Source organism: Pezoporus flaviventris, unplaced genomic scaffold (genome assembly GCF_033815535.1).
Source record: "Pezoporus flaviventris isolate CSIRO_AGI_PZ_B2104156 unplaced genomic scaffold, CSIRO_AGI_Pfla_v1 ptg000031l, whole genome shotgun sequence".
Lineage (NCBI taxonomy): Eukaryota > Metazoa > Chordata > Aves > Psittaciformes > Psittacidae > Pezoporus > Pezoporus flaviventris.
This window is the reverse complement of record NW_026892579.1, coordinates 3,462,480-3,476,586: the sequence shown is the minus strand read 5'-3', so window position 1 is coordinate 3,476,586 and position 14,107 is coordinate 3,462,480. Positions and strand designations below refer to the sequence as shown.

Here is a 14,107-nt window from a genome sequence, read left to right as displayed (position 1 = left end):
TGTGCATTTTCTCATCGACCAGCACCCCCAAGTCCTTCTCCACAGGGCTGCTCTGAATCTCTTCTTTGCCCAACCTGTAGCTGTGCCTGGGATTGCTATCTTCCTAATATTTTGTGGTATATTTAAAATTAGTTTGGCGTGGGTCTTTGTTATTTATTTAAACAGGGCAAAGATCTTTCAGTGGTGCTGTTATCTCTAGCTATATAGTGGGGCAGAGCTGATGGTCACAAATATTCAGAAAGTGTAAACCAGACACCATAAAAAGTATTCTTTTAAGAAAAAAGTTAACTTGCCGTAGCTGAGGGGTGTGTGTGTGTGTGTTATCCTACCTCTAAATACAAAAGCAGACTCTTTCAGCTTTTCCTGTAGTTTTAGCTATCATGTTTAATAGTTCTGAAGTTTCCCATGGCCATAACTAACTGGCTAAGATGAAAGCCAAGGCTGCTTGCCTAAGTATAGTATCTGTGAGAAAACAGTTCCAGCTGCAGCAAGGCTTCCATGCTATAGTCCTCAGCACACATCTGTCCCCACCTGCTTACTTGACAGCACAGGGTGGGTCCAAATCCAGGGGCTGGGCTGGAACACATGACATTGCTTCTGCTGATGTGTGAGTGACTATGTCAGCTGGCATCCCCCACCGCTTTGGGTTCCTCTCCACTGTGGGATCCTCACCCTGATGAATTTTAGAGCTGTTAGTGGGTACTGTTCTCTCCTAACAGTTAGCCTTCTGTTTCTGAGATCAATCTGTAACCTGAAAGACCTCTTAAAAAATGATTGTTCTAGTGCACAGACACCTTTGCTGTCAAAGATGGATATTTTTACACCTCCACATCTCCATGAAACAGGGAATTAGAATAAAGCTGCTGTCCTACTAGTAGTGCAGAGTGCAAGTGAAGCTGCATGCTTCCTTGAACTTAATCATTGCTTTCAGTCTACTGCTACGTGCTAGAAGCACAACTGCAGGTGCAGCTGCTCAAATTGCTGTCTCTCTCACGCTGAAGGTCTGCAGGTGTTGCTTCTCTTCTGTGGGATGTTTTGTTCTGACAGATGAACGATGCCTTGTGGCAAGTAGGTGCCCTGAATAGAGAAGCAAAACACTTCAGAACGAAGGCAAGTAACATTTAGGGAAATATGGGGGGTGCTCACCTAGCATTTGGCACTGAAAATGAACAATATAAGCATGCTGCTGAACATGGAAGACGACTACATCTGGGAACATGCAGCTCCCACTGTTCTTCACCCCTGCCTTCAGTTGCCAGGGAGTACAGAATTATAATAATGTTGACAGTAGCATCAAAGGGATTTATATCATTGTATCTGCTCTTCAGATGTCAGACACCTTGCGAGGGATCACAGTCATGTAGGCTTTACTTCTATGAGCTTTTCCATTGATGACTTTAGTGACACATACACTTCTTTCCTTGCCTTTTTATATAACCTTATTGTAACTATCTCATGATTACATTGCTTCAAAAGCTGTCTCTTCTTAAATTGCATTGCAATCATCCATTTTATTTGTACAATAGTATTTGATTACACAATATGCATTTGTTATGTATATATTATGGTGTATATACAGTTACACAATTGTACATATAGTTCTTACGTGTGCAATCGTAATTACACGTATTTGCTCAATAATAAAACTTGGTAAGAAACATTTTTTCAGTTTTTTTCTAAAATAGCTGCGCTCTTTACTCAGAAAAGGACAGCGTTACTCCTCGGAACTATTAACAATCTTCCGTCTAACAGGAAGGAAAGTATTGATAACCAAAGGCATACCAGATACCTAAGGGAGATGACATAATTAGCATTCATTATTAATGAAGCTATTGCCTCATTCTCATGAAATACAGAGCACTTAATACTCTGTTTACCTCATCTTCTCATCAACAAATACGTTCCCTCTAGAATGTGATGTTACACATCCCCACCTGGGAGATCTGTTCACATGGCGTCCATTAATTAGAAGTCTCAGTTCAGTTTACATTGACTTTGCCTTGCCTTTGGCTTTAGTTTACTTGGGTTTGTAATCCTAGTGCACATCACAGTATGATATTTAACACATTAATCTTCATATCTGACAAGAATCATGACATAAAAACTACTGTCCAGAGAATAATAGGAGCAGCGAGCAAATTTTAGGTGTTTTTTTTTTTCTGCTTACTAGTTATTTAGAATGAAATGCAGCATATAAACTGGAGTAAGACTAGCTGGCATTGAGCATAAGGATATGCTAGCAGAGCACCTCATACACAGGGCATGTACTCCCTTTTACAGTTCATCTTCTGCCACATTTTGTGTCATATCAAAACTTTTCATAATGCTGGGAAGAACTGGAGGCTGGTTTTGTAAGATGTTTACAGGCAAGAGATTCCTATTACGGGTTGTTTTACAAGTTTAAGAACTAGGTATCCCAGAAGGGCCTTAAATAACATAATATTAATTTATATAAATATATGTAAATAACAGACCAGAGTTGCTGAAAAAGAAGGTGACAAAGGTCTGGGAGGAAGGGGAGGAGGTGAGTAGGTTCACCAAAGGGAGGGTAAGGAAGCAATGGCAGCAGTTGCAGGCCATGTCTGATAAAGCATTGCCAATGTTTCCCAGCAAGACTGGACTGGAAGAAGGTTGCAAACCACAGTTTTGTACTTGTAACTGCTGTAAGATCCTGAAAGGTAACAAATACTCACATATCCTGCAGTCTTTAGGAACCATTTCAAGTGATCCCGAAGGATAAGAAATTATCATTAAGTGTAACTTAGTAGTGTAGCTGTTTAAGTCAAAGAGGTCAAAAACATTATAAGAACTCTGGATAGAAAATCAGCCTTTCTTTCTACTGCCTTTTAATTCCAGGGAAGTTTTACATAAATGTCTATGAATTGCACTGTCTTAAATGTCACTTTTGCAGTGATGCCTGCAATGAACAGGTGACCAATACTAGATTGCTGTATGTAGCATGCTGAGACTCATCTGCAAGTGAGGTAATCCATAAATGCAGAGATGAATAAAGGTGAAAATAAAAAATACTAAAAAGATTTTTTTAAAATAAAGGAATTTCAAAATAAATCAATAGTAATAATAAACCCCAAAACAAACCAACAGGTAAAGGCCCCAGTAGAGATCTGGAAATAGCCTGTGGCTGTATAACCAGGAACAGCTTTTAATTTGTCTTCAGCTTTCAAAGTCTGCTGTCCATAGCATCAAACTTGGAAAATGAGCCCTGTGCATGGTCAATAGCCTGTTTCTGTAAATGGGAAGTAGAGAGGAAGACTCCCAAGGAGTCTCTTCCAGCAGGACTTTTCAGCTATGAAAGAAGTGAGAAGACAGGCCACCAGAGGGTTCTATAAAACAACCAGTGATGTACGTAACAGAGAATGATTACTCACAGCTCCCCCTTCCCATGTACTGGCAAACAGGGAGTGATGCAGGCACTGAGCAGCGCTACCTCATGACTGTCTAGAATATTTTACCTAGGCTCCTAATTCAGAGGAGCACAGGTCTCACTTAAGTCTGGTCTCATTTCAGCCAAGGGTGTGCCTTCTCCAGCAAAAATGTCATTCAGGAGGATTAAAAGAATTATGATGAAGCATTATTTCTTACAGACAAATATAATTAAATGATATAAAAATAAAATTAAATTATTGGGTTTCTTGCTTTCCACCTCCCTTTGACTCGTCAGCATGTCTGCATGGGCCATCCAGTAGAACACTACCATGGGACAATGACAGCAAAACTGTGATCTTGTCCCATGCTGAATTGACAAAATTTGGTTTCAACCAAGGCAGTGGAGTCTGGCCACTGAACATCTAACAACATTGTGCTCACAAAGAAGGACCTGATCAACGTGCTGCTAGAACCAGTGGCTTCAAGGTTTGGTTCAACTGGGTTTTCAGACAGTAACATTTATATTTACCTTTAATGAACAACACTCATAAAGATAAAACACAGCTTAACAAGATAGTGTACTCAACAGTAATAATTGGCTTGATATATATTTGTATACAGTCACCCTGAGAAGACACATTGGACAGGTTTTTATAAGATCATAAACTCAAGAGAGGCAAGTTAATGGCTCTGTGCCTGGCCAGGAAGGCAGCCTGGCAGGAAGTGACTTAACTGCTCACTGGACTGCACAAATCATCTGCAGAGGAAATTAATCTGTAGGTTAGCCCAGAAGACTCTCACTGCCAGAATGGATTAAATCCTCCTATCACTGGGCTATTCTAGCACTCCAAAACCACTTAAGCATGTGATTATTTGCAGGGGAAGTTGGCTTAAAAGGCAAACGAAGTTAGCAATGTTTCCTGCCAAGGCACTGATAAATGGGTTCTGTAGCAATGGCAACGGTGAGGGAGAGAGTAAATCAGCAGCAGGTGTAATTTTCTTATTACTGTGTGCTTCCCATTTATCTTGAATGCTCTGAATTCATGCTATGAATCAGAAGCAATACCAATACCACAACAGTAGTATTTCAACTGGTCTGGTAAAGAAAGACCTCAGCAGTATGCTCTTCCAAATTTATTCTTTGGTTGCTTACCTAACACACTCAGGTCACCAGGACCTCTTTGCAGGCAATTTGAAAGGACAACAGTGCTTTTTTCTTTTTTCCTGTTAATGATACCTAAAACATATAGAAGTGTGTCCTGGGTTCAGCAGTAGCAGTCATGTTTTTCCTTTGTGTTAGCTGGTGCAGTGCTGTGTTTTGACTTCTAGCTTGAGAACAGTGTTGGTGAAGCCGATGTTTTCGGTTGTTGCTAAGTGATGTTTACCCTGACCAAGGACTCTGTGAGGCTCATGCTCTGCCAGGGAGGAGGGGAAGCTGTGAGGAAGCAGAGACGGGGCGCCTGACCCGGGCTAGCCGGGGAGGTATTCCATACCACAGCACGTCATGCCCGGGGTGGGGGGTAACTGGGAGTTACCCGGAAGGACAGGAGCTTCCGGGTGGAACTCGTTTTCTTGGCCGGTGGTATCGTATTCTCTTCCCTTGTTATTTTCCCTTATCATTGTTTTAGCTGATAGTAGCGGTGGTGATTTGTTGCTGGACTGTTCTTGTCTCAACCCGTAGGAGTTGCACTCTCTCGATCCTCCTCCCCGTTCCTCCGGGAGCGGGGAAGGGGAGAGCCCCGGTGCGGGGGGTGGGGGAGAGACGGACACGGACCTCGATTGTTGTCAGCTCGGCACCACTCACTGGGAGTGAGTGAACAAGTTACCTGACTGGGTTTAAACCACGACAAAGTGGCAGATAGCAACCCAGCCATGCTCTTTCCAGGGCTGCAAAGCTCTGCAGACAAAACTCCTTCGCTGATCTGGAAAAGTCTCCTTGGCATTATCAAACTTGTCCTGATGAGCTCAAAACTATTGTTTTGAAGGGTGCAAGATTGACTTGTAATTTAGTAAAGAGAGGTGCTAGAATGTGGGAGGTCTTCAGTTCTCAGATGTTCTCAGCAAGAACAGGTTTGAACCTGTATCACTTTCTTGTTTCCTCCACCCCCAGAACACATGGTATCTTAAGTGAGACCACTCACTACCATTTCTTCTTGAAGGGGCCATTTCACAACCAAGAATATGAGAGAAATTAAGTCAGAAGAGCAAAATTATAATTACACTGCACCTTACATGTCTCATTGATTTAAGTTGCAGCTGTTAAGTACTCAGGATATCTGCAAATCAGGCCTTGAAATGGCAAGCATTAAAGACTGAACGTACAAAGTTTGCACTTACTAGTTGTCCTGGGTTTAGCAGTAGTAGTCAGTTTTTCTCCTTCTTGGTAGCTGGGGCAGCACTCTGTTTTGACTTCAGCCTGGAAACAGTGCCGATAATACCGACGTTTTCAGTTGTTGCTAAGCAATGTTTACCCTGACCAAGGACTTTGTGAGGCTCATGCTCTGCCAGGGAGGAGGGGAAGCTGGGAGGAAGCAGAGACAGGACACCTGACCCAGGCTAGCCAAAGAAGTATTCCATACCACAGCACGTCATGACCAGGATGTAACTGGGAGTTACCCAGAAGGACATGGGCTTCTGGGTCGGACTCATTTCTCTGCGGCTAGTATTGTAGTCTCTTCCCTTGTTATTTTCTCTTATTGGTGGTGGTGGTGGTGGTAGCGGTGGTGATTTGTGTTGTACGTTGGTTGCCTGACTGTTCTTGTCTCAACCCGTGGGAGTTGCACTCTTTCAATTCTCCTTCCCATCCCTTTGGGAGCGGGGAAGGGGAGAGCCTGGGGGGGGGGGGGGGGTGTGCACAAATCAAGAGAGAATCAAATATTCTTTGTGCTAGCAAGCCACTCAAAGGATTTACTGTGCTGTAAGCAATCACTTCATTCTCTGTTTACCTTTCAGGTAATAACAACAATATTCTGTGGAGAATTCAAATACAGAAGAAACATACCAGGCAAGTCACTGGAAGAAATGTAAGGCTTACCCTTCTCTGTAAACATGTAATGCATTAGCAAATTAATTTTCCATTAGCAAATGAATGACATAGAATGCAGCATGCTACAGAAGATGAACTACATATCTGATACAGCAGAACTCTAATCGCAATTAAAATAGTCAAGTAAACACAATCTGAGTCAGAGCCAAGCTATACTAGGGTAGCTCTTCACCATGCTGCTAGATTTGAAGTGTAGCTTATATGTGTGAAAGTTAAGTTACTAAGGACTCCCTTCAAACACCTGAGTTTTGTGTCTCTGCAGTGGAGAACCGTATGTTTATTACACAGTTGGGTTCTGATAAAATGACCCAGAATACAGACACAGATCTGAACCAGTGCATTTAAAATAAAAAAATCCCCAAACAAACAAAAGAAAAACCCTACCAAAACCAACCAAACGAAAAAACTCCAGAAACAAAAAGCTCTTGATCCATGTCTTCAACATCAGCAGTGTGACAACTGTAACCAGCACAGTAACCAGAGATACAGCAAAATTGTCACGAGGACAGTAATACAGAAATACTTACCATAGCATGATGATAAATCATGATATTGCTAACCACACTGAGACAAACAACATATATACAAAAGCAAAATATAATGACATAGCTTTAGCATCATCATTTTTCTGAAGTGGCACAGTCATTCGGAAGGACAACATGAATCACGCAGAGTTCTAACTGCTACAGGAACTAAAGGATAACAGTCAATTAAGCCTGCTTTTCTGCAAGATTCACTATATTCCAGGTAAATGAACATACAAGTCTTCAGGTTACATCAGGTCAATCAAAGGATTCAACTGATATATGGAGTCTTGGGAACTGAAAGACACATCAGTCCTGCAGTATACACAGTCTGATGTAAAGTATACAGCATTTAAAGAAAGTATGTTCATTGTTATCAACAGAGGTCCAGGATGATTGGTTTTAAAAACTTTGTAAATTATGGATACAATTGACAGAAGGATGGAGATTCAGGAGAACTGCACACTAAGTAATTTGGAGGATATATATGTTATGTGCTTGGATCTTTCCTAACCTCTTCATCCCAATCAAAATCTAAGGTAGCATCATCTAGTTCTGCTATTGAGAAGAGAGATTTCTGTGTGATCACACTGGCTTTACTAGCATTTTCCAATGCAAAACTCTTCCTTCTGCTAGGATTACTCATGTGCACCTTCAAGTGGCTATGGCTTTCCTTGTTAGTGTCAACCTTAACGGTAGATGAGGTCGTCAACTGGGACTCAGGATGTGGTGCAAAGGAGAATGTTGACAGTTTGGCTAATGTGCTGAAGCCCACCTTCCCCGTGCTTGGGCCACTCAGCTTCTCCTCTCCCTCCTTTTTCTTTTCAGTGGGTGGAGATGACACAGCATCAAACCTGACATGAGAGTGTACTGTTGCATTTCCTCTGATCTCTTTCCCTAAGGCCTGATTCTGTTGCTCTTCTCTCTCTTTATTATCAATTGATCGTTTTTCCACACGAGCTTTTCCTAAGCGACTCAATCTCATATTGCATTTCTCAGGGGGGCAGCATTCCTCTAGCAGCTGCTCTCCCTGGAGCTGCTCTCCAGGCTTAAAAATAGTTTCACTCTGAAAAAGAGAAAAGTCTTCATTTTTCTTCTCTGAAGAATGATTAAGTTTTGTCCTTGCTCTGAAAGTAAATTTAGCTAGTTTAGCGGCTGGAGGACTTTCACTGTCAAGGATTTCTGGCTCATGGGAACCTGCTACATTTGTTTCCTTCACTATTTGACCTTTACTTCGCTTTCTCATGGAAACTGTTGCTGGTTTTGCTGCTACACATACACTGTTCTTTTCCTCCTGTAGCACAGAATCGGTGTCGCTTGAAAGATCTGACAGGCCAGACGCACGTAATACTGAAGGAAGGGCCTTTGCCTCAGGGTCCTCTGTACTTGTAAAGAATCCATGTGATTTCTCAGTGTGCAGTCTCTGACAGCGTTTTGAAACCCGTTGTGTAATAACTGAATCCTGCACACTAGCACTTGGTGATGCTGGGTTTTCAATATTTGCTTCTGAAGAACAGTTGTGTTCTTCAGTCCTTGTCCTGCTTAACTTGGAAACTTTGTCTTGCTCCAAAGGAGCATATAGATTCACAGTTGCTAGTGTCTCTTTCATTCCATTTTCCTTTTTTGGTACTGAAGCACTTCTTTCTTCAGAAGAGGATGTTTTACACAGGGCTTTTGAAGTCCAGTTATTTGGAGATATCTTGGGCACTGGAGACTTTTTCTGAAAAGTTTCTTCAGCATCAGTGTTGCGCTCTTCCAAACTGTCAAACCAAGCCAAGCTGCCTTCACCACCTCTCTTACTATGTTTGATCAAGTGGTTTGCATTCTTATTATTACCATATGCTGGGCTGCACAAGGGTTCTAAATGTATACTCCCTTCACAGTTGTCTTCGGGCAAAGAAGGCTTTGCCTTGGAGTTATTCTCTTGTTGATTTGAAGGTTCTGACTGAGGCAGTTGCTTTGACTGCCCAAATGTATCCTTGTTCAAGCATCCTGTAATAGTATTGAAACCTGTCTGTTCAGGCTGCAGCTGGCATGGATTTTCCTTTTGTAATCTATGGATTGAAAACAAAAAATAAGCAACAGTTATTTTTCTTTTTTTTCTTTCGTTATTGCATTAGTGATGTTTGGTATATATGACTGGTGAAGAGCTACAAATAATGTAGGCTATGAAAGTGCATTAGTAAGTTTCACATATAGCTCCAAAAGCTGGTGTTGCAGTCTGTGATCTTTCAGCACCTTCTACAGTAAGCAGCAGAATTTAGTGTCCCCAGTAAACAATAGGCAGGTGGACAGAGAAAACAACCACATAAACTTCATTTCCTTGGGAGACAGAGAAAGAAACTAACAGCTTTGCACTACTTACAGCCATTGCTAGAGTCCCTTAGGGATTACACATTCTATAAGCACATCTTCTACAACAAGAACCTCATTGGATTTTATCCTGAGCAAAGCAAAGCCTTATATGAGTTATCAGAATGGAAAACCTAGGTATTACTTGGAATTGTGGTTGCTGGTGGTTTTCTCTCGTTATCACTATGGACTCAACATATCAAAACCTCCACTTGATAAGAGGAAAAACACCACAGATTACCTACAAAACTTAATTATCACTGTCTGTGGCTATTAATGTCCTCAGGGCCCTCCAAAACAACAGAGGTGCTAGAATAAGGGTTCTCCAATCTCAGTATAGCTGATATTCTATCTATTATATGTACCTAAACATATGATTTCCAAGGGAGATAGCATTTTACTTCTTGCTAAACAGTGATTCTACTCATGAGGGAAGAACAGTCACTTTCCATTCCAAAAGTGACTGCATTAGTGTAGGTGAAATGATTCCTATGCACTGTAAACAGTTCCTCTGCTATATGACCCCCAATACCATCCTACCTATGATCTCTTATGAACACCTCTGTTTTTACTAAAATCAGCTTTTGTCTGTCTGTTAGAGATATCCCACTTTGATCTGCTTTTACTGCCTCTGTGGTTATTTAAAATATTATTATGAGTTACAAAATAAGTCTGAAAAATATTTAAAGGAAAAGTGTACTTTCCCAGGTGTTTGCATTAGCTTTGATAATATTCATCTTTTCCTTTAACAATGAGAAGTATGAGTTCATGTAGAGCCTAATCTCATTTCATGAAACAAAAGAAATATTTTTGTATTTTATTTCCTTTGCAATCCTAGTGTTTTCTTCTCAGCCTCAATATATTAAAAGTTTCCTATTAATAACAGAAAATAGACTTTCTAAAGATTATTGCTGTGACCTGAAAACTAAGGAGCAGACAGGGACAACTTCCAGTGTATAGAAAGGAAAGATCAAAAGAAGCGAACTTTGAATCAGGCTTATATTTTCCACTAACAGAAAGGGAAGCAGCCTGACCTGCTCAACACAGAAGGCAGCTTAAAAAATATGAAGCAGATCTGTTGTATTTTATCAAGCAGGTAACAAAAGGTTATATAAAATTATTTGCTCAGCTACAGAATCTGGCATTTTTGACCCTAAGAAGCTCCGCTGAAATTTATCCGAGCACAGAATTGAGATATGAGTTGGGAACTGACTGAAACATCCTTAAATTCTTTATAAATTCCATAACCCAGAAGGAGAAATGATCCTGCAATGATCTGAGTGCTACTTTAAAACACTCTCCCTGCTTATGCATGTCCCCTAAAGAATAAGTCCCTTCCCAATGTCAGATTCTACTTTTAGACCCTCTCCAGATACTATTGTCAAACAATCATTCTTTGCTATTGAATTATTTTGTTGCTTTGCACATTATACCTGTCAAGTCTTTGCAGCTCTTTGTGCAGAAGACCTTGCAACTCCAATCGCTCCAATATGAGTTCACATTGTATACGGTACTGAGCCATTGGATCTTCAGGGAATGAGGTGTGTAAGGCATTGATGCCTCCGAGAAGTGCACAACCCTATGTCACCAAAAAGATATATATTAAAAAAAATAATAAAAAGAAGCTATTTTTATAAATCAGTGCCAAATTTTAACAGCAGAGGCCACTTCACAAAAAATTCTTCCCCGGATTTTTTAAAGCTTAAATGATCAAGTATTTACTGAATAACTTTATTCACACTGTTAGGGCTGCCCACATAGGCAAAGCTAGTCATACACATAAAGCAATTAATTATATTATCAAATCTACAGTTTACAAGCACTGGTTTATTTTTATTCATATAAAAAATGGAAAATCCACCTAAGTCTTGAGAACATCAGAACTAAAAATGGAAATTAGTATTGAATTAGTTTTCCAAATACCTTGTCAAAATTCTGCCACATGAGCAACTTTTATAACTGAAGAAGTTCTGACTGTTGAAAGCCTTCATTAGCTTTGTCTAATTATTTAAATTGAAAGACTTGGGTATTAAGACTTGTCAGCACAGGTTAAATTGACCAGCAAAAATATTTCTGAATAGCTCTTTAAGGGTAACTACCTGTTCAGGAATAACTCTAGAAAGCAAGTGATTTTAATCTGGGACAAATTTGCTGTGTCTTGTGAAAATTAAGTATTTTGAACAGAGCATCTGCACAAAATGATTAATTCCACAATAAATAATCTAGAATAGTATTGCAGATAATCGCTCTTTGGGAAAAAAAAAAACAACAAACCACAGCACAAACCCTCTATTTTGCCACAGACTGGCTAGCCTTTACCATGCCTGTCTAATCCATAAGGCTCAACACAACTAATGAACAGGACGCGTATCAAGCGCCATGAGAGCAATAGTGAAAGTCAGTGGAGTCTCTAGAACCAGAAATTGCTATAATAGAAATCAGAGAATAGAATCATAGAACAGTTAGGGTTGGAAAGGACCTTAAGATCATCTAGTTCCAACCCCCCTGCCATGGGCAGGGACACCTCACACTAAACCATGTCACCCAAGACTCTGTGCAGCCTGGCCTTGAACACCGCCAGGGATGGAGCATTCACAACTTCCTTGGGCAACCCATTCCAGTGCCTCACCACCCTCACAGTAAATAATTCCTTTTCATTTTATGAAATTTTATTTTCATTTATGGCAATTTCTGGTTCTTCCATTTTGAAATTTTAAAATTTTGAATTAAAAAAAAAAAATCAACCCAACACTGAATAAACATTATTCTGGTGGCTAATGAAAGCCCTCTAGAACTACACAGTGCTAAAATTAAGGCTGTCCATGTAACCATTAATGCATTGTACTGAAGTTTTTGTTGTTTTTTTAACTCGTATCACTTCAGGAACATGAGAGATCTGTTCAACATAGAAACATTAGTCTGTAGCCATGGAAAAGGTTGCTGTAGAACCTCTTGTCATATTTGTTTTTAGGACCAGAAGATTCATAGTTAGTGATGCAGGGACTGCAGAAAGTCTAGTCTCTTGGTTAGGACACCTGAAAACAGCCAAAGAGAACTAGATACTCTCTCTGACACCAGCTTCTAGTTCTTGTGATTCAGAATGAGCCAGTTAAGCAAAGGTTTTGAAAGGCAATAAAGCTGTAACTGGAATCCTGATGCGGTGTGTGCAAAGAAGAAAACTGCAGTCAACAGGAAATGTGCTCAAATACTCCAAGAGCTACTATTACTCTGAAACTGGGGCCCTAACCATCTCTGTCATGGTTTAAGCTTAAACCATGACAGTCTCTCATGGGGTATGCTCCAGCAGACAATTTGTTCAGGACAAGTAATAATTCAGCTCCAAATTTAGAACAGGAGTAGCACCATTCCACCACTTCTTGAGGACTGCATGAAGATAAGTGAATTGATACTTCTGAAATACTCAAGTGCACTGGAGATGAATTCCATAGAAAAAACAATGAAGAAATTGAGAATTCCACCTTTACGACAGCAGATAATAAACAAAACATTGAACAAAACACTAACATAGGATTTGCATTTGGCTCGAGTACTGTCAACCTGTGACCTAAGGATCCAATGGAAAAAAAAAAAAAAAGGAATACATTATTATATACCTTGAGATATGCACCTAAGGGGTACAACTACATCTTGCCATCACTGACTTTTCATTGCTTTACTTGGCCACCACAATGAGTTTCTTTCATATATTCTTTTGTGTGTGTGTGAAATTCTAAGTGGGATGGGCCTAAGGTGTCTGTAAAGTTTCATTTCTATGCTGTTGCTTATGTCTCTGAGATATCTGTCCCTCTGAGATATGATTTTGAATAGAGGAAGGCAGCCATACGACAAATCCACATGCTGTGGAACTGAGGGCAGAAGATCTATAACAGAGACACAGAATAAAGTATTACAGTGACAGTTACCAGAAAGTAAGAGTGTAAAAGTGCCTAAGGATGGGAAAACAAAATCATAGAATAGTTTGGCTTGGAAGGGACCTTCAAATGCCATCTAATCCAACCCTCCTGCAATGAGCAGGGACATCTTCAACTAGAGCAGCTTTCCCAGAACCACATCCAGTCTGGCCTTAAATGTCTCCAAGGATAGCACATCCACCACCTCCCTGGGCAACTTGTTCCAGTAAAATGTAAAATGGGAGTAAAAGGAGAGGGACTGGAAAGGGAATAAAACAAGGATCAAAACATGACCAAGAGAAGGAGAGAGAGGAGACAATGTCTACAAAAAGGAAATGAGGGAAATGAAAAGATCAAGCCAGGGGAAAATAGAATATACTCACAAAGCCAAGTTAGGAAAGAGAAAAATAAGAGTGAATTGGAGGATGAAACAAAACCCCGCAATAACCTAGGCTGGTGATGAAAATGTGATAGTATTTCCTCCCAAGGTGGCTCAAAAGAAATACTTGACCTAAGAACTGTGAACTTTTATTTTCTATTGGCATATTGGAATATGACATCTTGTAGACGTTGAAAAGACATGTTGAAGGTAGGGTTTGCTGAGCAGCCAGTCCTTCAAGAATGGCATTGATACTTCCCCATTTACAACTTCATTCTACAGACTGACAATTAGACCGGACTTTTGCATCTTACTTCTATTGTTTTAGTGTTAAATTACTTCCTTGAAAAAGAAACTGCTTTGGTGATTTGTTCATACTTTCCAGGAGGAAAGTAGAATTTGGCCTCAAATAGATCTCAAATTCCTAGCAAAAATGAACACAATTGTCTACTTGCTCATGAATAGCAAAGAGTGGAGCAAATATGACAAGCATAACAACTACTCCCAG

The 14,107-nt window shown here is 40.2% G+C and overlaps 1 protein-coding gene across 1 annotated transcript in view; it reads right to left on the bottom strand.

Annotated features, from left to right (window-relative positions):
- Positions 1 to 6,856: 6,856 nt before the first annotated feature.
- Positions 6,857 to 14,107, bottom strand: part of MCM9 (minichromosome maintenance 9 homologous recombination repair factor) — a 45,540-nt gene continuing 38,289 nt past the window's right edge. The window contains exons 11-12 of the mRNA XM_061460033.1: positions 10,743 to 10,888; positions 6,857 to 9,011 (exon numbers count right to left, since the gene is read on the bottom strand). Of these exons, the coding sequence (XP_061316017.1) occupies positions 7,448 to 9,011; positions 10,743 to 10,888 (1,710 nt within the window). The 3' untranslated portion in view covers positions 6,857 to 7,447. The remainder of the gene's footprint in view (positions 9,012 to 10,742; positions 10,889 to 14,107) is intronic.